Source organism: Siphateles boraxobius, unplaced genomic scaffold (assembly GCF_051911475.1).
Source record: "Siphateles boraxobius isolate OS27281-9 unplaced genomic scaffold, OSU_SipBor_1 6, whole genome shotgun sequence".
NCBI classification, from domain to species: Eukaryota; Metazoa; Chordata; class Actinopteri; order Cypriniformes; family Leuciscidae; genus Siphateles; species Siphateles boraxobius.
The window spans coordinates 40,720,028-40,742,500 of record NW_027509186.1 but is presented as its reverse complement, the minus strand read 5'-3'; the positions used below and the strand labels follow the sequence as shown (position 1 = coordinate 40,742,500).

At 37.1% G+C, this 22,473-nt stretch overlaps 2 protein-coding genes across 7 annotated transcripts in view; one reads left to right on the top strand and one right to left on the bottom strand.

The window, feature by feature from the left end:
• Positions 1-22,473, bottom strand: part of gucy1a2 (guanylate cyclase 1, soluble, alpha 2) — a 188,046-nt gene that overhangs the window by 73,223 nt on the left and 92,350 nt on the right. The window lies entirely within an intron of this gene.
• Positions 1-22,473, top strand: part of gria4a (glutamate receptor, ionotropic, AMPA 4a) — a 123,153-nt gene that overhangs the window by 85,913 nt on the left and 14,767 nt on the right. For all 6 annotated transcript variants that reach the window (XM_077207123.1, XM_077207126.1, XM_077207121.1 and 3 more), the window contains exons 12-13: positions 13,630-13,828; positions 20,100-20,347. In XM_077207123.1, the coding sequence (XP_077063238.1) occupies positions 13,630-13,828; positions 20,100-20,347 (447 nt within the window). The remainder of the gene's footprint in view (positions 1-13,629; positions 13,829-20,099; positions 20,348-22,473) is intronic.

The window sequence follows — 22,473 nt, the reverse complement described above, 5'->3', positions numbered from 1 at the left end:
TGGCCCATTAACTGCAAGTTTCTCAAAGAATTTTCAGGCGTTTGCCTAAGTGCTTATAAAACTGTCAAGGGGTGAAGTGTGTGATCACATCTGTCAGCGAGTGAACGCAACAGCCCCACCATCTCAACTGTGCTAAAGACCACATCCACTCTCTGTAAACAACGAGTACTGTAAATGTGTTCAGACAGTGATGCTGATGTCTGATACAACCGAATACAAGCGCTACCGGCAACTAACAGTACAGTGAGGTGACAACTTCCAGCACGATTTCCTGCAGGATTTCATCTGACTGAATTAGATATTTTGGCAAAAACACTTTCAATATATGCTCATGTTAAAAATTCTCTGAGAGAGTTAATTTTCTTGAGTATGTCTGACACTTAAAGGTGCAGTGTGTGATCTTTAGCGGCATCTAGTGGTGAGGTTACGAATTGCAACCAACAAAAGTTACGGTGGCCGACAGGAAAATATGTCGTTGTGTGAGACAGCAGAGAGTAGCCAGTTCAGCAATGAGGTTTCTTTACAAGGATAAATGAAGAAATTATGTTTACTTAATTATTCAGTAAAACTGCTCCTTCTGAGGTAATACAAATATAACGGTTCATTAAGTAAGGTCTTTATACACCACTGAAAACTTCTTTTTCAAGGTAGTGAGGAAACGCGCTCTGTAGCGCTGTGTGTTCGCTGTCGGCTACGGTAGAAACATGACGACACAATATGTCGACCTTCATAGAAGGGGGTGCCTGCGTTTATGGAGATAAAATGTCTCATTTTAAGGTAATAAAAACATAACGGTTCATTGTGCAAGGTATTTATACACCACTGAAAACATAGTAATGGATCTTATATTGCATTTCTGTCAATAGATCCTCAGAAATATTACACAATGCACCTTTAAATTCTTATTCACATCACACAGCAATAGCTGCATTTTCTCAAAGTAACTAAAAAATTAATTAATAAAGTGATTCGATTCAGACCGAGTTTGGCCAATTTCTTTTCTGAAATCAAAGAACTGACACAAAAGAATGATTTATTCACATATAAATATATTTGTGTACCTTTTTTATATTCTTTAGACTTTCACCAGAAAAGGAGACAAGATTTTGTGCTTTGATTAAATTTCCTTTATTTTGATGGCAAAATGTGGTAAATTTTGTGCATAATAGCACCTCTACCATATAAAAGTGAAAACACGGAAAGCCGGATAATGCTTTCAATGGCGGGAAAGCGTTGTTTCATAATTGACAGAAAATTACGTCAATGGCGGGAAAGCATTGTTTGATAATTGACGGAAAACTGTTGTTTCATAATTGACGGAAAATTCTGTCAATGGCGGGAAAGTGTTGTTTCATAAATGACGAAAAAGCATTGTTTCATAAATTCCGAAAAATTCTGTCAATGGCGGGAAAGCATTGTTTCGTTGAGTGAGTTTTTTTGTGATTGTTGCGGGCAAAAATCATTGATTAGCGGCACGTTTTCTTAAAAAATGCGATGGAATATGCGGGATATTTATGCAATTTTATGCGATGAAATTGTGGGAACTTGCAAAAATTGCGGTTTGATGAAAAAGAGAAAAAAGTGATTCCCCCAACACCCTGTTCTCAGGGAGCTAGGCTACTTCCTTAATGTAAAGAGTCATTTCTTATTACTTCCTATGATAAGCAAGCATAACACATCACAGAAAGTGCTGGGAATATTTAAGTTCTTGTTTTATTTCAGACCTTAATAAACGCACGGCTCAAACTTACAAAACATTGATGAGTCAAACAAGTTCTGTAGCTTTACAAAAGGAATATGCTACAACTTCAGTAAAAATGAATAAATAAAATATAAAAAAATGAAATGTGTGTTTCCTATTTTACAGCTTTTCGATGATGTTCACGTCGCGTAATTACGTCACTTCATAACGTTCCCATGGCAGCAGGGGGAAACGGCTGCTCTTGTGTGAAGTAAACGCAACATTTTCCAGCTTTCTGCTAAACTATATGTGACTTTTTTGCAACAAAAATGCGGGGATTATGAAATCATGCAAGCCCTGCATATTTTGCGTGGAAATCGGCAATTTATGCGGCGTATTTGAAAAAATTCGGCCCCCGCATAAATATGCGGACTTTGGCTGATTATGCCATCGCATAATCGCGTTTTTCTGGAGGGACTGAAATTACGAAGATTAAGGCCATTGCACACTGAGTCTGAAATTTTCGCACGTTAAAAAAAAAATTCGACCTCACGTTATGTCAATCACGCCTGCAGCGTTTTTCGCATCCGTAGCAAGCAGTTTGAATGGTGTTTTGACAATTCAGAGCCACCGAATCACAAATACGAAAAAACGCATGCGTAAATTTTGGACTCAGTGTCCGACTCAGGGCCTTTACAGTTCAGTCAGTGTGCTCATGCTACACATCTTTCATTCAGGTTTTCCACCACACGTGAAAAGCTCCAATAGGCCGGATCTCCAGTAATGCACACGGCAGATATTTCCTCGTCTGAAGTGGAAAAGCGGATAATTCCTTTGCTTTTGTCTGCTCCGACCTAAGGGCTCCCCAGAAGCCGAGACACAAAATTAAAGTTGGACAGGCTCACCATCTCAGCGTCCTTCAAGACAAACATTAAACTTTCATCCCTGCAGCTGCATGGCAGAAAAATCACACTTTATTTTTAGAATATTCATAAGAATATAGCATTTTATTATTGATAGCTGGAGAATGCGGCACAATGAAAAATTGATGTCCGGGGTTCGGGGAAAGGCGAGGCCGCAGAACTGCACAAATTACCAGAGTCTGCCCCAAAAAAACAGAAACAGAGCAAGAGTGACGAGTGGGTGAAGTTGTGAATATGATCTTACTGTTGTTCTACAATAACATTTTCACGCCTTTTCTTATGAAACATTTACGTTGCACTACCATGGCTCGGTGTGTGTTGTAACGCAGGACTTAAACCCGTGTCAGGGAACTCGCAGCATTACCCATAGCTTTAAAAAAACACAGTTCCTGCCAAACGCTGCTGGTTTCAAAGGCTGTTTTCACCTGCCGAGCACACACAGATAACCAGCCTGCCGTCGAGGGGTTTCTGAGAGGTTAATGGTGTCAGAAGCGATCAGATCCTCTGAAACGTGGCACTGGCATTAGCATTAGCCTGGTCAGCAGCTCTGTGCATTAAAGGACATTACTGATCCGCACGAAACTCTTTTAGTACACTCACACACACTTTTTATTGGACTTTCTTCTTTCTCGTATATTACCCAGGGACGGAGCTATTTTTAAATGAATGTACTGTCGATTCACATTTCATCATCTAAATGATGGAACATTCACCAAGCGCCAAATGAGAGTAAAAAACAGTTTTAGCGAGCATATGAAATGATGTCAATCGCCAATTGGCCTGTAACATTTTTATGAATTCTAACAATGCAATGTTGTGAGAACATGAACGTGAACAAACATGAACGATGCCCGTGACAGTTGCTGCATTGTCTTTGAAAGTTTAAGGCTTGCCAATGTAAATAATTAAGTGCGTCACTCTGTGTGCAAACATCCAAAGCGCGCGCCTAGAAACGCTGTGTTTAATACAGCACGCAAATACTAAATTAAGCACAGTTTTCTTCTTTCTTCTTGTCTTCTTGCACTTGAACGGACAAATTAAAACAAAATTATGTCAAAAAATGCCCGTCTCTGGTAAACATAGTCGGTTGTGTGTTAAGGGAAAGTAAACAGTTGAGAAAGATAACGCACGTGTATCATTATGTTGGATCAATGCATTCGCTCTTAAAGTGACAGCAGCCTAATAAACCTGCTGCCGTTTGTGTTTTTAAGGACAAAGACAAAATCACTCTTGACTGAATAACTTCTTTAACTTTAATAAGGATAAATCTCTGTTTAACTTATACAGTGAAGACTATGCAGTGTTATTTTGATTACTTAATGTATTAAATTTTGACATTTCTGTATCTGGAAAGTGAATTTTCAGAGGTGTCTAAAATCTATCTTTATATATTTAAATAACATTCTTAAGACATTCTTTGCTATTTAGTATGTTTTGTTTCCTTCCGAAAAATAACTAACTAAAACAACTATATTGTTAAACGAAGTTCTGTAAATTTCAGAGTAAATTCAAATCAATAACACAACTATTTAGCATGTAGGCTTACAAGCAAGTAATTAAGTTATGAGTTAGGTTACACATAAGTTATTACTTATTAGTTAAGTATAATTATTAAATTATTTAATTATTGCAATAAAAGCAACAAATAAATTATTCTTTATGTAAAAAAAAACTTCTATAGCCATTAAACTCTTGACCTTTAAAAATAAAAATGCATGCTTTAAATGCAGATTAATTCAAATCTTTATTAATGATTTTAGGAATATGTACCTTACTTTATTACTTTTATTAATTCAATAGTTTGTGTATGATTACCCCGTTTACTTTCTCAATAAATATTTCTGGGCTTATTGTACACAATTAATCGATATTATTCTGAAATTGTGAAAAACTTTCTCCACCCCTGAAACATCTTTCCCGTTCAGCTGAACATCATTATGATCCAATCAAATTACAGTGGATAAAGTCAACTTCATTTTTCTCTGAGCATGTTCCGCTGTGAAATGTCACATTTTAGAAATCAAATGCATTGTAAATACTGTTTCAAGTTGTCCAAGTCGCACTGAAGCGCACACACGCATTTTGTAAAGTGTAATTTTACGCTGGCGTCCATAAAACAATCACAAGAATGTGTCTTTGTGTAAATAGCAGCTGCAGCAAATTGATTCTCCATTATCAAATCTCACAGTGACTGAACATGCAAAGAGCCAGGACGATCTTTTCTTCAAATTCGTTTGCTCTCTGTTTCTGCCCCTCTATCTCTCTCTCTCTCTCTGTGTGTGTGTTTCTGTCTCTCGCTCATGTTCCCTTCTCTGACATCAGGATATTCCATCAATATCTCCCGCTGAAGTTTGAATTAGGCTGTCAGTCACGCAGACAGAAAGAGAATTGCACACCTCTTCTTGAACAAATGAAAAAATTTAGCCTTGGTTTAAAAAAAAAATTCTTTCAATAACAGGTCACACTTTACTTGAAGCATCTAATGCATTATAGAGACATTCCTTATGCATTATATATAGTGGACAGCCAATTTGAGCCAATCATTTCAAAACGGGAGGAAAGTCTCAAATGCAATGTGGCCGATGCAATTTAATAATTGCAAATGAGATACAAAATCTATAAAATGTGTGTTTGTTTGAGTACATTTTTCACTCAAAACATTGAAAACAGAAAAGGTTTATAATTCTTTTGACAATTGACAGATTTTTTTATCGGTTGTTTGTTTTGTAAAAAAAAAAAAAGTGCCTATTCGTGGTTATACATTTAATAAATGATGTAATGCATTAAACCACAATCAACACCCAATATAATGTGCTTTTAATGCATTAAACTCTTTAACAATATGCCTGATGGCTTGTGTGTGTGGGTTTAGTACAATTTGTAATAGTTCTAATATACACTTTTTTATTATATATAAACATACAAACTAAAACTAGTGTATTCTGAACGTGTACACTCAGCAGAGAAGGACGAGCACACATTAGCACGAAGGGTACAACACCTGTCAGGATGCATCACACACACACACACACACACACGGATCTATTCTGCTGGGCACGTCTCGCTCTCTCTTTTGTTCGTTTCATATTCTTTTGTCCTCCGTCTCCTCCACTGTTATCAAACTCAGCTTGTCCTTCATATCTGTGCCACAACACTTCAGTCTGTCATTCTCGGTCTGCCTCAGCAGGATTGCTTTTTAAAGTAGTGATTCCTGCGCTGATGTTGAATCCACAGCGCCACGACAAAAGAAATCATATTTTACTCGCGTTGTGAATGTGAGCTCGCGGTCTGAACTGAATGTAATGAGAAAGAGTAGTTTGCATGCTAACAACACAAACAGATTCACAAACAAGTGACTCATATGAGCTTCTTCGATTAAAGGGTTAGTTCACCCAAAAATGAAAATGATGTCATTAATGACTCACCCTCATGTCGTTCCTAGCCCGTAAGACCTCCGTTCATCTTCAGAACACAGTTTAAGATATTTTAGATTCAGTCTGAGAGCTTTTTGTCCCTCCATTGAAAATCTATGTACGGTATACTGTCCTTGTCCAGAAAGGAAATAAAGACATCATCAAAGGAGTCCATGTGACATCAGTGGGTTAGTTAGAATTTTTTGAAGCATCGAAAATACATTTTGGTCCAAAAATAACAAAAACTACGACTTTATTCAGCATTGTATTCTCTTCCGGTTCTGTTGTCAATCTGCGTTCAGTGACGCTGCTGACGTAAGACGAGCTGACGTGTGTCTGGTGCGCCCGAGCTTCGTTTACAGTCTGAGGGAGACGCACGCTGGAAACAAAACAATCTTCACAAACATGTCTAAGGATTTCCACACAGAGGAAGACTTGCATTTTTTTGCCCAGCCATATTTATTTGAACCCGAATACACGGACGCACCAGATACACGTCAGCAGCGTCTTACGTCATCAGTGTCACTGCGGACTCGTGAACGCGGATCCCCACAGAACCGGAAGAGAATACAATGCTGAATAAAGTCGTCGTTTTTGTTGTTTTTGGACCAAAATGTATTTTCGATGCTTCAAAAAATTCTAACTAACCCACTGATGTCACATGGACTCCTTTGATGATGTCTTTATTTCCTTTCTGGACAAGGACAGTATACCGTTCATACATTTTCAATGGAGGGACAGAAAACTCTCGGACTAAATCTAAAATATCTTAAACTGTGTTCTGAAGATGAACGGAGGTCTTACGGGCTTGGAACGACATGAGGATGAGTCATTAATGACATCATTTTCATTTTTGGGTGAACTAACCCTTTAATAAATCGGCCACAAAGACTCAAACGTCACCAGATCTGAACTGGTCTAATAGTAGAGCATGGCGCTTGCTACACGAGGTCATGTGTTTGATTCCCAGGCATTGTATGAACTGAGTAAACGTCTTCAATACAACATACTGCAATTCACAGCAGATAGAAGCATTAAAACACTGAAAATTATTATTTTCTGCTGACAAGATTGACGGTAGATTTTTTGTATAATACGAGAGGAAATTAATGCTTTTTTCTAAAGGATGCACGATATATCGGCATCGGCCCATATATGCTCATTTTTAACGTTATCGTTATCAGGCCAATTCGAAAATTTGGCCAATATATTAAAGCCAATAAATATTGGATTATTTCCTTCAGCTGAGTTGCTAATATTCATAAACATAAATAATAATGTTCTAATTATAATTTTATGTAGCCGATATGACAGACTTGCGCTGCATGTGTTGCACTTGACTTGACTGTATTTTCCTTTTTTTTTTTAAGGGATTCTAATCATATTTCAATAATTCAAAACCATCATGTTAAACAGTGCGCATCTGAAGACTCTCAGCTGAAGGAAATAATACATTATTTATAGGTTTCAATATATCTCACAAATTTTCTTATCAGGCCGATAACGATAACATTACCAGGGTTAACACAGAAGGCTTTGGATTCAGTGGCGGAATGGGGACATGAATTTTCATTGGCAATGAATGGAGGTAAGACAGTGGACATGGTCATTAGCGCCAGGAAAGACAAAAACATTCCCTGCCCTTCCTCTCCTGTAATATCAGGACATCTAATTAGCAGAGTTTCCACCTTTAAACTACTTGGAGTTCAAATTTCTTCTGATCTGTCGTGGGGCGCACACATTAAGTACATGATTTCGAAGGTGCGTCCTAGAATCCACTATCTCTGTGTTGCTAAAAACGCGGGTCTCCCATGTGATGTTTTAATGAAAATATATTTGACATTTATACGGCCAGTTCTTGAGTACGCTAGTCCAGTATGGGGTGGACTACCAAAAGGTCTCTCTGATGAGTTGGAAAGGGTCCAAAAACGTTGCTGTCGGATAATAGGTGTTCCAACTTCTTCTCTCCCATCACTGAGTGAGAGGCGTGATGAGGCCACTATACGTACTTTTACAAAACTACTCAAGGACAGTTCATCACCACTGCATTGTTTCCTGTCTGTGGCTCCAACACCTATTTACCTACTACGGCAGCGTAGAGAACTTATTGTGCCCAGGAGTAAATCAAAAAGACATGAACTTTCTTTTATTCCACGTGCTCTTAAACTGTTTTATAGATAACTTGCAGGTTCTGCTTGTATGAAGCCTGATGTATTTCAGGTTTTTGTACTTTTTAATTAGGTATATACGGTTGTCTTGAGTATGTGTTCTGTTTGATACATTTCAGGGTTTTGTCCTTCAATATCCTGCCTTGTCAAACTCTTAAATAAACTAAACATTAAAAATGATCACATATCGGCCGATACCGATTGTAGTGGCCGATATATCGTGCATCCCTAATTATATGTATTAGTTTGTTTATGTTAAAACTAATTAAGTTTTATGTTATGTTTATGTTAATCCAAATGCATGGAAATTTTACATGCAATTCAAATATATAAATAATAAATTCAGGCCTAAATATTTTTCGAGTGTTATATATCCTTGCCACTGTCGCCTTTTTTTTTTTTTTTGCCTTCATTCGCCTTGGCTTTTGGCTTGCTTGCTTAGTTGGGGACATTTAACATTTAATTTTGAATTTAACAATACTATTACAACTTTACTTTCCTGTTATCTCTGTAAAGCTGCTTTGAAACAATTTGTATAGTAGAAGCGCTATATAAATAAAGGTGACTTGACTTGACTATGGCATACTTTTACGAATATTAACAAGCCGATTCTTGGAATGACACTGAACATTATTTCCCAGTGTGCCAGCTCAGAACCGGCCCGATAACAGACGTACTGTAGCTTAATAATACATATCCTGCACCATCACCTGATTTGCATAAATTCCTTCATTGAATCAGATGCTAAGACAATGCAAACTGTGAAAATAGAAATGTGCAGAAATTTGACAGAAGAAATAGCAGCAGACTTTGCACAGGACCTCTGATGACACACGCTCAGACGCGGGAGATGCTCACAAATAAACACAACCACACAAAGACTGCATTATCACCTCATCCACCAGCCTCTCAACCCATCCAAAGAGAGAGAGCGGGGGATTTAGAGATTTGTCCTTTAAAGGCATGATTTTGCTCTCTCATCAGTACAGGTATTCTCTGAGGACATGACACTTTAGATAGGGTCAATGTCTTGCTCTCGCTCTGCTCTCTCGGCTCTGCTGGAACTGTCACCATTAAATATTCATTTTTGAGCAAAGCAGTGACAGTGGGAAGTTGAGAACTACACGCACGCCACAAATATGCCTTGAATACACTACTGAGCAGGACTATACATTGACATCATGACTAGACAAGCTCCAGTGTTAAAAGTTTTGAGTAAAAGTATCCCAGAGAGAAAGCCAGCTCACATCAGAAGTTAAAGCAAACATCAGGTGTACTGTAAAAAAAAAAATCCCCGTAAAAAAAAACAAAAATGGTAATATTCTGGCAGCTGGGGTGCCAGAAACAAAATGTAAAATTACAGAAAATAACCAACGCGGGAAATTTCAGTAATTTTTCTTTATTTAAATAAACTTATTCACCAGGCTCTTTTACACAGTCAATGGCGTACAATGTTATATAATCAAAGAACCTAATAAATAAAGAAAAAGTGAATAAACGTATCTTAATTAACAGACCAATTTCATAAACCATGTTTCTTTCTCTCTTTTCATTACGGTAAAAGGTATATAAATGCTAATCTATTAATTAATATGTAATATTATATAAATATAAAAACTTTTTTTTTATATTTGTGAAGTATTTATACATTTGCATATGTCTTCTCTTCACAGTATTTTTTCTGTGAAAAAAACAATAAAAAAGTTTTAAAAAATTGTTTTTTGTTATTCACATTTACATGTTTTTCATGTAATTTTACACAGGAAATGTACATTTGCAGTATATTTCTGTAATTTGACAGGTTTTTTTTTTTTTTACCACATTTCAAAAATACATGAAAAATCTGTAAAATAAAACAGTAAAATTACAGTTTTTTTTACAGTGTATCTAAAGGCCATTATGACATCATCGCTGGCAGTTTCATTTTTAGTGCTGAACATTCTATCAGTGTAAAAGCCCATTCACACACCAACGATGATTGTCACGTTTACATCTGTTTGCCCCTTAACAGTAAGCATCATCATTAAAAGTGTAAACTGAATTTGGGCTTTTAACATCAGTACATTCAAGCTTGATGTGGCTTTATGTGCTGTCCCAGTTCATCATCTGGAAAGAAAATCCCTCAAAACGTGATTCAAACCCATAATTATGGAAGCTTGTTTCCGCCACATAATGAAAAATGAAAATGGTATTTGCGACTTTATCTCACATTTCAGACTTTTTTTTCTCACAATTGCGAGTTTACATCAGTTCACATCAGTTAGTGAGAAAAAGTCAGATTTGCGAGATAAATCTTGCAATTGCGAGAAATAAACTCGCAATTTTTACTTTTTTTCAGAATTGCATGTTTAGCTAGGCTATATCTCGCAATTCTGACTTTATAACACGCAGTTGGGAGTTATAAAGTCAGAATTGCATGATAGAAAGTTGCAATTATGAGACAAAAAGTCAGAATTGCGAGATGCAAACTCACAATTGTGAGAAAAAAAGTTGCAATTATCTTTTAAAATATTTTATTCTGTGCCGGAAACAAGCTTCCATACCATATCGTTCCTCTGTGTCATTAGTTGTGAATTCCGCCATTCTCTATTTTTATCTATTTTTTTATCTATTATTTTATCTAACTATCCCTTTAAGTCAAATGTGCCCTTAATTGTAAATGTATAAAAGTATATAATTAGTATATAAAACTTAAAGTATATACAAATAAGATATCAGACATTAAGCTAAAATAGCCTACAAAGTAGCGGAACTTGCAAAATTAAGTGCTTAAGAAAGTTATGAGAAGAAAGAAAAAGGAAGAAAAAAACTTCCAGTAGCCTACTGTTTATTGTCCACATCTGCTTCACGTATGACGTAATCATGCGTAATAAGGAAACGCGCTTACCTGTATGACGCATGCGCAGACGCGGCGACGCTCCTGGAGATAAAAGTAGCGGTCCGACCAAGGGGGTAATCCATCAGCCGGAAGTTGAAGCCTCGCGGGAGCCGCCATTGTAGCAGAACTTCACCTGCTGTTAGCATTCCATTGACTCCCATTCATTTTGGCGTCACTTTGACAGCGAATAACTTTACATCTGAGGCGTCCAAAGACTTCATTTGTCCATTATATATTTCTAAATAAACACGACAATGTATAAAAGGCTCCATTACTTTGTATTTACGTTATGGCCCCGTAGAAGCCGTTTTTGTTAAAAACAGGCTAACGATTGCGTCATAACCACGCGACTTTTTGTCGCACAATAGAGACATTACCGTATAGACAGGAGGAGAAGCTCGGAGGCAATCGGGGGGACGTCCCGTCAAGGGAGAAGCCCATAGATAATGAGTCCATAAAAGCAACGGGACAAAATATTTCAACAACGTTTTTGGGGAATTGGAAATAATTCGGTATGTGGCAAGTGAATATATATGAAGTGATTAACGTTGGCAATTTTCACGCACGGCTACTAGAAGATTTACGTCTGTCAGACAGGTTGCTCACGTCATCAAGCTTAGTTTGAGTCGGTTTGAGTCTAAAAAATCGCTAAAAATCGGCTTCAACTGTCTCAACTGAGTTCCAATGAGATGGCTCTGTCCACTTCTTATACTGTCTATGGGTCCGACAAGCCTTTTAAAATAATATCCCAAACGTTTGAGACCTCGACAGGTTTGTTCCCGTGGGTACGAGCCGTCAATCCGCTGAGGGAAACAACGGTTGATCTTCTGGGAAGGTTTATAAAGAGAAGTTGTACCTTACTTAGCATATCCCTATGTTTACATCACATTTGTGTCTTTACTGTCAACCGGTAAAACACAAAAGATAAAACTCTTGACTGATGTTAAAGATAATCTTTAGATATATATGATGCCAATATAACAAATAAATAAATACACACATATGAATCATTATATTTTGAACCTTTCTGAAGTCCCACCTTTTATTCACTTCTGAGCGCTGCTGATTAGCCCCGCCCCTCACATCCTGTGGGCCGCAGTAATTGGATAATAGCAGCATGAGTATTCATTTATGATTGGTTCAGTTCCGCATTACTCAAACCGCATCTTTATCTTAATTGGCTAGAATGCAGCCACTTCTTTTCTGTATGCATCTATAAAAAAAATACGTTTTGAAAATGCAGAACTTTATAACTGACTTGACTTTTAAATAATAGCCAATACATAATGTGTAAACAAAGATCTTCAATCTTTAATTGACTTCCTTCATGGTTAATTTCAACACATAACGATAGAGTTGATGTTTGCTTATATTTAATTTTCTAATAGGCTATAATTCAATCTTTTCAAGACTTTTTTAAGATGATAAATGTGAGGTTATATACAATAGTTTGTCAGTATGTGTCAGACTTTGGTAACTAGCAAGAATGAAATAAACAGATGGTTTTGTTTTCTAATTTCTACTGAGAGGACCAATGGGAAACGCTTGGCTTGAACAGTTTATTATCATCACAGCTTCTGTGAAGAAACTGTCTCGTTCCCTGCAGCGCACTGCCGTATCAAATGCATTTCCCTGGTATTTTAGGGTAATTTAATTTTACTACGGCTTTTGAACGAATCTTCCATTCTTATTGATGAACCCAGGTCAGAGTAGCTTGTGGTGTGTTTCAGTAGATTAGTCTAAAGTGAGAGAATGACGTGTTTTTAATGAGATCTTGGATTCTTTTTGAAGACTCGATTTTTTTCTCAGGTCTCGCAGGCGCAGTCTTATGAGCTTATAATGAGTGTTCTGTCACTTCTTGAAGTAGTGTAAAGTCATTTCTAAAGGAATGTAATATTACTACCTTGTGAAGTAAGACCAGAGATTGTTTCCAAGTCTAAAATAACAAAGCAAAAATGTGCAAAATGAAATCAGACATAAGTCTCATTTAGATTTTACTTATTTGTGCACCACATTTTTTTTTACTATCAAAGAATTTCCGCCCAGACATTGCAAGTAAATTTAGCAATAGCGGCAAGTAACATGACATTTTGAAGTAGAAAGACTGAAATGGTATTTTCTTGTAAAAGATACTCCAGTAAACTTCAATAAATCCTTTTTACAGTGTACAATATGCATCTTTAAAGAGGGAAACAGAGCGTAGTTGTCTCCAAACAAGACCTGTAATATGTCAGTCTTCTGCAGAGTTGCAAAACACGCTGTTTTTTTAGAGAACGCTCTGAATAAATGTGCATTGGTGCAATCAATCTCTGTACCTTTGAATTGACAACTGTGTGTCAACAAATGGAAACAGCAGATTATAGATGAGATATTCAAATAATAAATCAGATGGAGGCATTTAAGATTCACATGATAAACTGGAACAGTATCAAATCCATTTATTTACTCTATCTACTCTACCGGTCACGTTACAGGCTTGAAATCTCATTCTGAATGTACTGTGTGTGTGTAGTGGTTTTAGCTGTTAAATTCTCCGTGTGTGTGTGTGTGTGTGTGTGTGTCTCAGGTCCCTGTCTGGGCGTATAGTTGGAGGAGTTTGGTGGTTCTTCACTCTTATCATCATCTCGTCCTACACGGCGAACCTGGCCGCCTTCCTCACGGTGGAGCGGATGGTGTCGCCGATCGAGAGCGCAGAAGATCTCGCCAAACAGACAGAAATCGCCTACGGGACTCTGGATTCTGGGTCCACCAAAGAGTTCTTTAGGGTGAGAGATCAATATTAATGCTTATTCAGATTTAGATCAACATTTGGATTGATGATTCATTCTAGGGCAGGGTGGTATGACGAGATTTATATATACACTGCCGTTCAAAAGTTTGGCATGGTAAGATTTTTAATATTTTTAAAAGAAGTCTCTAATGCTCACCAAGGCTGATATTTCATTTAAAAAATATATTATTACAATTTCAAGAAGCTGTTTTCTATGTGAATATATTGTTAAAGTGTAATTTATTCCTGTGATCAAAGCTGAATTTTCAGCTCCAGTCTTCAGTGTCACATGATCCTTCAGAAATCACTCTAATATGATGATCAAGAAACATTCATTATTATTAACAATGTTGAAAAATGTTGATACATATATAAATAGATCAAAAGTGGCAGTAAAGATATTTAAAATGTTACAAAAGATTCAATTTCAAATAAACGCTGTTCTTTTAGAACTTTCTATTCATCAAAGAATCGTGAAAAATAAAATGTATCAGTTTCCACAAAAATATGTAGCAGCACAACTGTTTTTAACACTGATAATAATCATAAATGTTTCTTGAGCATCAGATCAACATATTATAGTGATTTCTGAAGGATCATGTGACACTGAAGACTGGAGTAATGATGCTGAAAATTCAGCTTTGATCACAGGAATAAATTACACTTTAACATATATTCACACGGAAAACAGTCAATTTAAATCATAATACTTTTTTACAATATCACTGTATTTTTTGTATTATTCAAATAAATGCAGGTTTGGTGAGTATAAAAGACTTCGTTCAATTACATTTAAACCCCAAACTTTTGTTTATATAGTTCTAGTCAGAATTATTGCCACCTTTTGTAAATATGATAAAAGAAGCCTGTGAAAATAAATCTGCATTTTTAATCCTTTTGATATTTCATTAAAAAAACCAAAATCTAACCTTTCATTGAAGTAAAACTCATGAATGTGGGGGGGAAATTAACAATAGATTAACAATGCAGATTTATTTCACAGGCTTCTTTGTTCATATTTACCAAGGGCGCCAATAATTCTGACCATGACTGTATGTATATATAAATATATTGGTCATACGGTCTACTCACCAGATGAGGCTGGATGGTGTGTTTGGTTTGAGGGATCCAGGATGAAGTGCACATTAAAGTTCAGTCATCACAATAACAGATCAGATATTGAATCAGACTCTGAAGAGTATAATCCTGCGCTCAACATCTACATAGAGAAACTGTCTGCAGTCTGAAGAGGAGCTGAAAAAGCTATTTACTCAGAGAGCCAAGAGAAAGTGATAGAGGGAGAGAGAGAGAGAGAGAGAGAGAGAGAGAGAGAGAGAGTTGAGTGAATGAATGCTGTGTTCATTAATGAACGGAGCAGCGCTGCATGCGTCTCACTCAGTCTCTGTTTCCCTGTTGTCAAACACAGATGGTGTGATGCTTCACATCTACATGGGAAACTACATTCATTTTCTCATTCGCTTTCCACCAATCTCTCTCTCTCTCTCTCTCTCTCTCTCTCTCTCCCTCCCTCTATCTCCCTCTCTCCCCCTCTCTCTCTCTCTCTCTCTCTCTCTCAACCTGCACTAACCTGTCTCTCTCCCCTTCTTTCTGTCTCACTCTCCCTGAATCATTCTCTTGTCCAACCCGTCTCACTCTTTCTGCCATATTTTCTCATTCTTTCACAAATCTAGTCAAAGTCAAGTCAAATTAATTTGTGTAGCGCTATTCACACAATACACACTGTTTTTAAAGCAGCTTTACTAAAAAAAAATCAGGATGTTAAAGGGTTAGTTCACAGAAAAATAAAATGTACTCGCCCGCAAGCCATCCTAAGTGTATATGACATTCTTCTTTCAGACAAATAAAATAAGAGTTATGTAAAATATATCTTCCAATTCCAGGAGGTTAATAAAGGCCTTCTGAAGCAGAGCAATGGGTTTTTGTAAGAAAAATATCCATATTTATAACTTTATAAACTATAAACACTGGCTTCCTGTAACGCATGACGTATTGTTGAATGCAGAAGCGAGAGGATAGAGCAAAACAAAACAAAACACCGACTTTGAATTAGAAGTCTAAAACGAGAATTTTTACAGAGAAATGTGGGAGGAGCTTGAGTTTGTTGACCAGCCTTGTTTGTTTGAACCGCGAGAGGCGTCAAAGCTTACGCTACTCCTACATCCTACGTCATGCGTCGGGTCAGAGGTCACTCATGATGCGTCGGGTCAGAGGTCGTCTACTCTCACCTGAGCTTACATCTTAAGTCACGCGTCGGGTCTGAGGTCACTCATGATGCGTCGGGTCAGAGGTCACTCATGATGGGTCGGGTCAGAGGTCACTTATGATGGGTCGGGTCAGAGGTCGTCTACTCTCACCTGAGCTTACATCTTAAGTCACGCGTCGGGTCTGAGGTCACTCATGATGCGTCGGGTCAGAGGTCACTCATGATGGGTCGGGTCAGAGGTCGTCTACTCTCACCTGAGCTTACATCTTAAGTCACGCGTCGGGTCTGAGGTCACTCATGATGCGTCGGGTCAGAGGTCACTCATGATGGGTCGGGTCAGAGGTCGTCTACTCTCACCTGAGCTTACATCTTAAGTCACGCGTCGGGTCAGAGGTCACTCATGATGCGTCGGGTCAGAGGTTGTCTACTCTCACCTGAGTTTACATCCTAAGTCACGCGTCGGGTCTGTGGTCACTCATGATGCGTCGGGTCAGAGGTCACTCATGATGCGTCGGGTTAGAGGTCACTCATGATGGGTCGGGTCAGAGGTCGTCTACTCTCACCTGAGCTTACATCTTAAGTCACGCGTCGGGTCAGAGGTCACTCATGATGCGGCGGGTCAGAGGTCGTATACTCTCACCTGAGTTTACAACCATAAGTCACGCGTCGGGTCTGAGGTCACTCATGATGCGTCGGGTCAGAGGTCACTCATGATGCGTCGGGTCAGAGGTCACTCATGATGGGTCGGGTCAGAGGTCGTCTACTCTCACCTGAGCTTACATCTTAAGTCACGCGTCGGGTCAGAGGTCACTCATGATGCGGCGGGTCAGAGGTGTTATACTCTCACCTGAGTTTACAACCATAAGTCACACGTCGGGTCTGAGGTCACTCATGATGCGTCGGGTCGAGGTCACTCATGATGCGTCGGATCAGAGGTCACTCATGATGCGTCGGGTCAGAGGTCACTTTTTGGTTAGAACTCGACTCGTACTTCCATTAGCCTATAAAGTTATAAATATATATATATTTCTTACACAAACGGATTGCTCCACTTCAGAAGGCCTTTATTATAACAAATTACAGCTGGACGATAATATAGCTTACATTTTATGAGGATATAAACATTTGCTACTGTATATGGTATATATTTCCCTATTTGATTGTACTGTATATGTATGCTAATAAAATGGGACAGAATATATATCCATTTTTATATATAGCTGTGTGATTAATACAGTTAATATTTATATTACAATATAAAATGTAATCTGGACTGCCATCACAGTAACAGTCATGTCTGATATTCTGGCGAGAAGCTTTTGATCAGTAACTGTGGGAATAAGTAAATGTCAGGCGTTGCGTTCGGAGTTTGTTTGTCATTTGTTGTCGGGCGTTTGTGTTTGTCGAGGGTGTTGTTTATTTGTCGGCGTGTGATGTTTGGTTCTGGAGTGTTACGGCACAACAGCGCTTCGCTCCAGGCCGGACGTGACAAACATTATTATGGGCCGGCTGTCCGTCACGGTCCGCTGCTTTTCTCTCTTCTCTGACGGAGCTTGTGTATGAAAGAGGCACAAATGATCGAGTACGAGACACACTGGGACACCAGCACGTCAAATATCATATCTCACTGGACTAACACACTTTCAGCCGTATTAGACCCATCCGTCTTATTTACAGCAAAGCCAGAACACTTTAGAGCTCACTACACAGTATCACATATATAAATCATATATATCAATATGAGTCCTGAGAAATAAAATGTATCACAGTTTTCCACCGTAACTGTTTTCACCAATGTTTCTTGAGTGTCAAATCATCATATTAGAGTTATTTCTGAAGGATCATGTGACACTGAAGACTGGAGTAATGATGCTGAAAATTCAGATTTGATCACAGCAATAAATTACATTCACATAGAAAACAGATATTTTATTTTATTTGTAAAAAGCTTTTCACAATATTACTGTTTTTTCCTCTGTTTTTGATCAAATGAATGCAGCTTTGGTGGGACTTTTACTGACTTTTAGTGTATATTTGACCACCCCTACTTTTTACATCATAAAATTATTTTAGAATAAAATCACATGCACATTTATTAACATGCACATATTGACCAAGAATATATACAGTCAGTCGATCATGTGCAAGAAATAAAAACCCCATCAGGATGATAAAGCCTCCTTTATATGAGGTTTATTTTATGGGAGTGACCAGCTGCATTTGCCATTATACATTTAAAATAATAATATCTTAGTCTAAACCTAAAGTAACATTGACAAACTATATATCAGTTGCTTACAATCTGTAGTTTTGGTGTCTTTCAAAATGGCACAGGAACAGTAATTTATTAATTTGCAACAAGTATATTTTTAGACTTATAAAGCGTGTTCTGACGCTTATTTTGAAATAACGATGAACATGAAAAATCATAAAATATTGGTAGAAATGTCAGTTTGTTTTCATGCTAATAGTTCAAAAGAAAACATTCATTCTATTTATTGAGAAAAAAAAAGAACATGTTTTAAATATGAAGAACAAATTATATTCTCCATTTGTAATGTGGTTTGTTGGAGGTTGAATTCAAATCAAATACTGCCGAACTGCTCATAATACTTCTGAAAAGGATCTCTACTTCATAAATAATATGAAACTTATGGAAATATATGGTTCAGATCAATTAAACCATGAATGGAGATGGAGGCGCGCTTAATTGGTCAGTAATGGAGTCTGGTTTGGCACTGCACACAAACATAATCTGACTTAAAAGCTCATTTTTTGAGATCAACCTTAAATTTAAAACAGAACATGTTCCGATTTATGCCTTTGATTTCTTGCAGTGTTAGAGTAAAACATGTTTTGTAAAAATATATTGTATATGAAATAAAAAGTGATTATTGTTTTACATTTTCATAAACTTAAACTTTTTTAATTTTACTTTCTTAACTTAAGTCTGTGCTATAAATTATTCAAGATTTATAACAATTTAAAGTGGAAATGTAACTTTGGGGTTTATATGCACTAAAATGGGACTGACAGTTAACGGGTTGGTTACACTTTATTTTAAGGTGTCGTTGTTACAATGTAATTATACATTTAAGTACTGAGTCATATTAAGAAACTACATGATTAGGGTTTGGTTGAGGGTTAGTTGCATGTAATTATGCATAATTTACTGTTATTACTATGGTAAGTACATGTAACAACGACACTGTAAAATAAAGTGTTACCAACGAGTTAAATATTCTTTAAGATAATTGGCATTTGACTAGTAGTGCCAAAGAACAAATTATCTTTATGTAGTTTTCTACCTTTTTTTTTTTTTAGCTAAAAAATCTTTTTTCAAGTCACCTTCATTTATACAGTGCTTTTAACAATATATAGATTGTTTCAAAGCAGCTTTACAGTGATAATAGGGAATTAATTTAGGGAGTTTCTAAATTTTCTTTTAGAAACAAACTCTGTTATATTATTTTCATGTTATCACTGTGAAGCTGCTTTGATACAATCTGTATTGTAAAAAGCGCTATATAAATAAAGGTGACTTGACTTGACTTGAATTAAAGTAACAGAGATTGTTTCGGCTTTACAGCAGCTCTAGAATAAAGTTATTGTCCAGCTAAAGTTAGTTTTGATTGATTCACTTCCGTCGCAAAGATCATGATTTTGAAGAAAAGATTGTGTGACTGATTTCATGTCGTTCGCCCTCTAGAGGTCAAAGATTGCGGTTTACGAAAAAATGTTGAGTTACTACGACTTGTAGTGCCAAAGGACAATTATCTTTATCTTTTTATCTCTTTGATGATTTTCACTATGGAAGTGAATTAATCAGAAACTAACTTTAGCTGGACAATAACTTTATTCCAGAGCTGCTGTAAACCCAAAACAATCTGTTACTGTAATTTCCTATTATCACTGTAAAGCTGCTTTGAAACAATCTATATTGTTAAAAGCGCTGTATAAATGAACGTGACTGACTTTATCTAGTGTTCTACCTGTGTTTCTAGCTAAATATGTGACTGATTTGATGTCTTTCGCCCTCTAGAGGTCAAAGATTGCGGTGTACGAAAAAATGTGGAGTTACATGAAGTCTGCGGAGCCCACGGTCTTCACCAAGACCACGGCTGAGGGAGTGGCGCGCGTGCGCAAGTCCAAGGGGAAATACGCCTTCCTGCTGGAGTCCACGATGAACGAGTACACGGAGCAGAGGAAGCCCTGCGACACCATGAAGGTCGGGGGGAATCTGGACTCCAAGGGATACGGGGTCGCAACTCCCAAAGGATCGCAGCTAAGGTGGGTGGAGTCCTATAACAACCCACCAATCACAGAGCTGTTATAGTATTCCACCTTCCCTGCTGTGTTTCTCTCTCTCTCTCTCTCTTTTCTTCTGTCTTTCTCTCAGTTTCTCTCAGTTGTCACACTCAGGACTCTCTGTGACGCTGTGATGCTTTGTGGTCACATATACAGATGCTGTCTTTAATCTAATGGAAGTGGGGATCAACATCAGGGACTTTAAAAAATACTATATATAGAGGCTACAGTCAAACCAAAAATTATTCAGAGACCAGATATCATTTTTTATATTTTTTTTTTACTAGTGTGTGCAGGAAACCATAGATCATTTATGTAAGTGATGATAGCAAAATAAAGTAAACTGTGACATATTATACCCAAAATTCTTCATACAGTGACTACCAGTAATATCTATACAAATTTTGGGACCAAAAATGATTCCGACACTTTGACCTGTCAATGTTTTCTTCAGTGTTTTTTCTTTAATTGCTAATGCACCTTTTTACACACAGACTGAACCACATTAAGCATTGCTTGGTAATTGTTTGAGCTAAATTGGTTTTATGTAATTGTGTAGATAAATTGAACAGCTGACAGATATTCAACATAATTCATCAGTGAGAGTCTAACAGAAGGACGGACAAAACCAGTGAAATATCAACTGATTTAATAAAGGTGTGATTTTCATTCACTGTACGATTTCAGCAAGGTTACATACTTATGTTGAAGAGTAGATCTCATGCAATGTGATGTAAAATCAAAGCTCGCGTTTTATGTGCTCACACACTGTCCGAACTATACGTGTCAAATATGCGCGATAAACCCCTGTGCCGGGATGCGCCAATAGACCGTGATATCGTCGTGTATCCAGAGATATTGTCAAAACAAGCATCAGCTATCAATACAAAGAGGATTTAGCATTTCCAATTTATCTATTAAATTATTATTAGTATTATTGTATTATTATTATTAGGGAAGGCCTACTTTTATTATTAAATTAATACGCTATTATAATTAATTTTCGACGCAATAATTTAATTTACATTATCAGGCTTTACAGCATTAAGCAAGATTCCTGATCTAAAAAACCTGTTTAATTACTGTTTTTGCTTCAAAGATTTTTTTTATATATATATATATATATTAATGGATCTGACGGAGAAAACTGAAATAATAAAAAATGATATCACCTCTCTAACCCAAATGCCAAAAGCTCCTGTATCCCACAGATATCACAGTTTGAGCTCTCACAGAAAGTGCTGTGTGTGTGTGTGTGTGTGTGTGTGTGTGTGTGTGTGTGTGTGTGTGTGTGTGTGTGTGTGTGTGTGTGTGTGTGTGTGTGTGTGTGTGTGTGTGTGTGTGTGTGTGTGATTTTGTTTTTACTCCTCAGAACCAGCGCTCAGGTAAACGTTGCACTCACACAGTCCTTCTCTCTCTGACGTGTCTGATTTTGCTCATTTGTTGTCATCAAGCCTGTCTAACACCTTCATCAACTCCTGCATTTCATCTGTTTGACTGTTTCTGCATAAACTACCAGCACGTTTTACACCACGCCATCTTCTGCATATGGAAGTTTCTTAGCGACAACATGAAATCAAAATTAACTTCCAAAAATAAATGTCCCCTTATTGACTATTATCCATTAGTACACACTATTGTATACATTAGCGTTCAAAAGTTTGGGGTCGATATTATTATTATGATTACAATTTATAATAATTGTTAATTGTAATTTTTAGTCCTGTGATCAAATCTGAATTTTCAGCATCATTACTCCAGGCTTTAGTGTCACATGATCCTTCAGAAATCACTCTAATATGATGATTTGATGCTCAAGAAACATTTATGATTATTATAAACAGCAGAAAATGCATATAACTTGTAAATGTGTGTAGGTGAAAAATATTTTAATTGTCGATACAATCAAATTCGGATGGATATGACATTATTTCCCACTAAATAGTCTCTTTGGAAGTTACATGTGTAGCACATGTCGTTTCATGTTGTCTTTAAATAGAAAATTAGTGGAAATGTTCTGTTATGACGTATGTAACCTGAAATGATAATCAATGAGTGTTTTTGACCTGTGTGGAGATTCAGTTCTGCCTGAGAGGATTTTACTGACC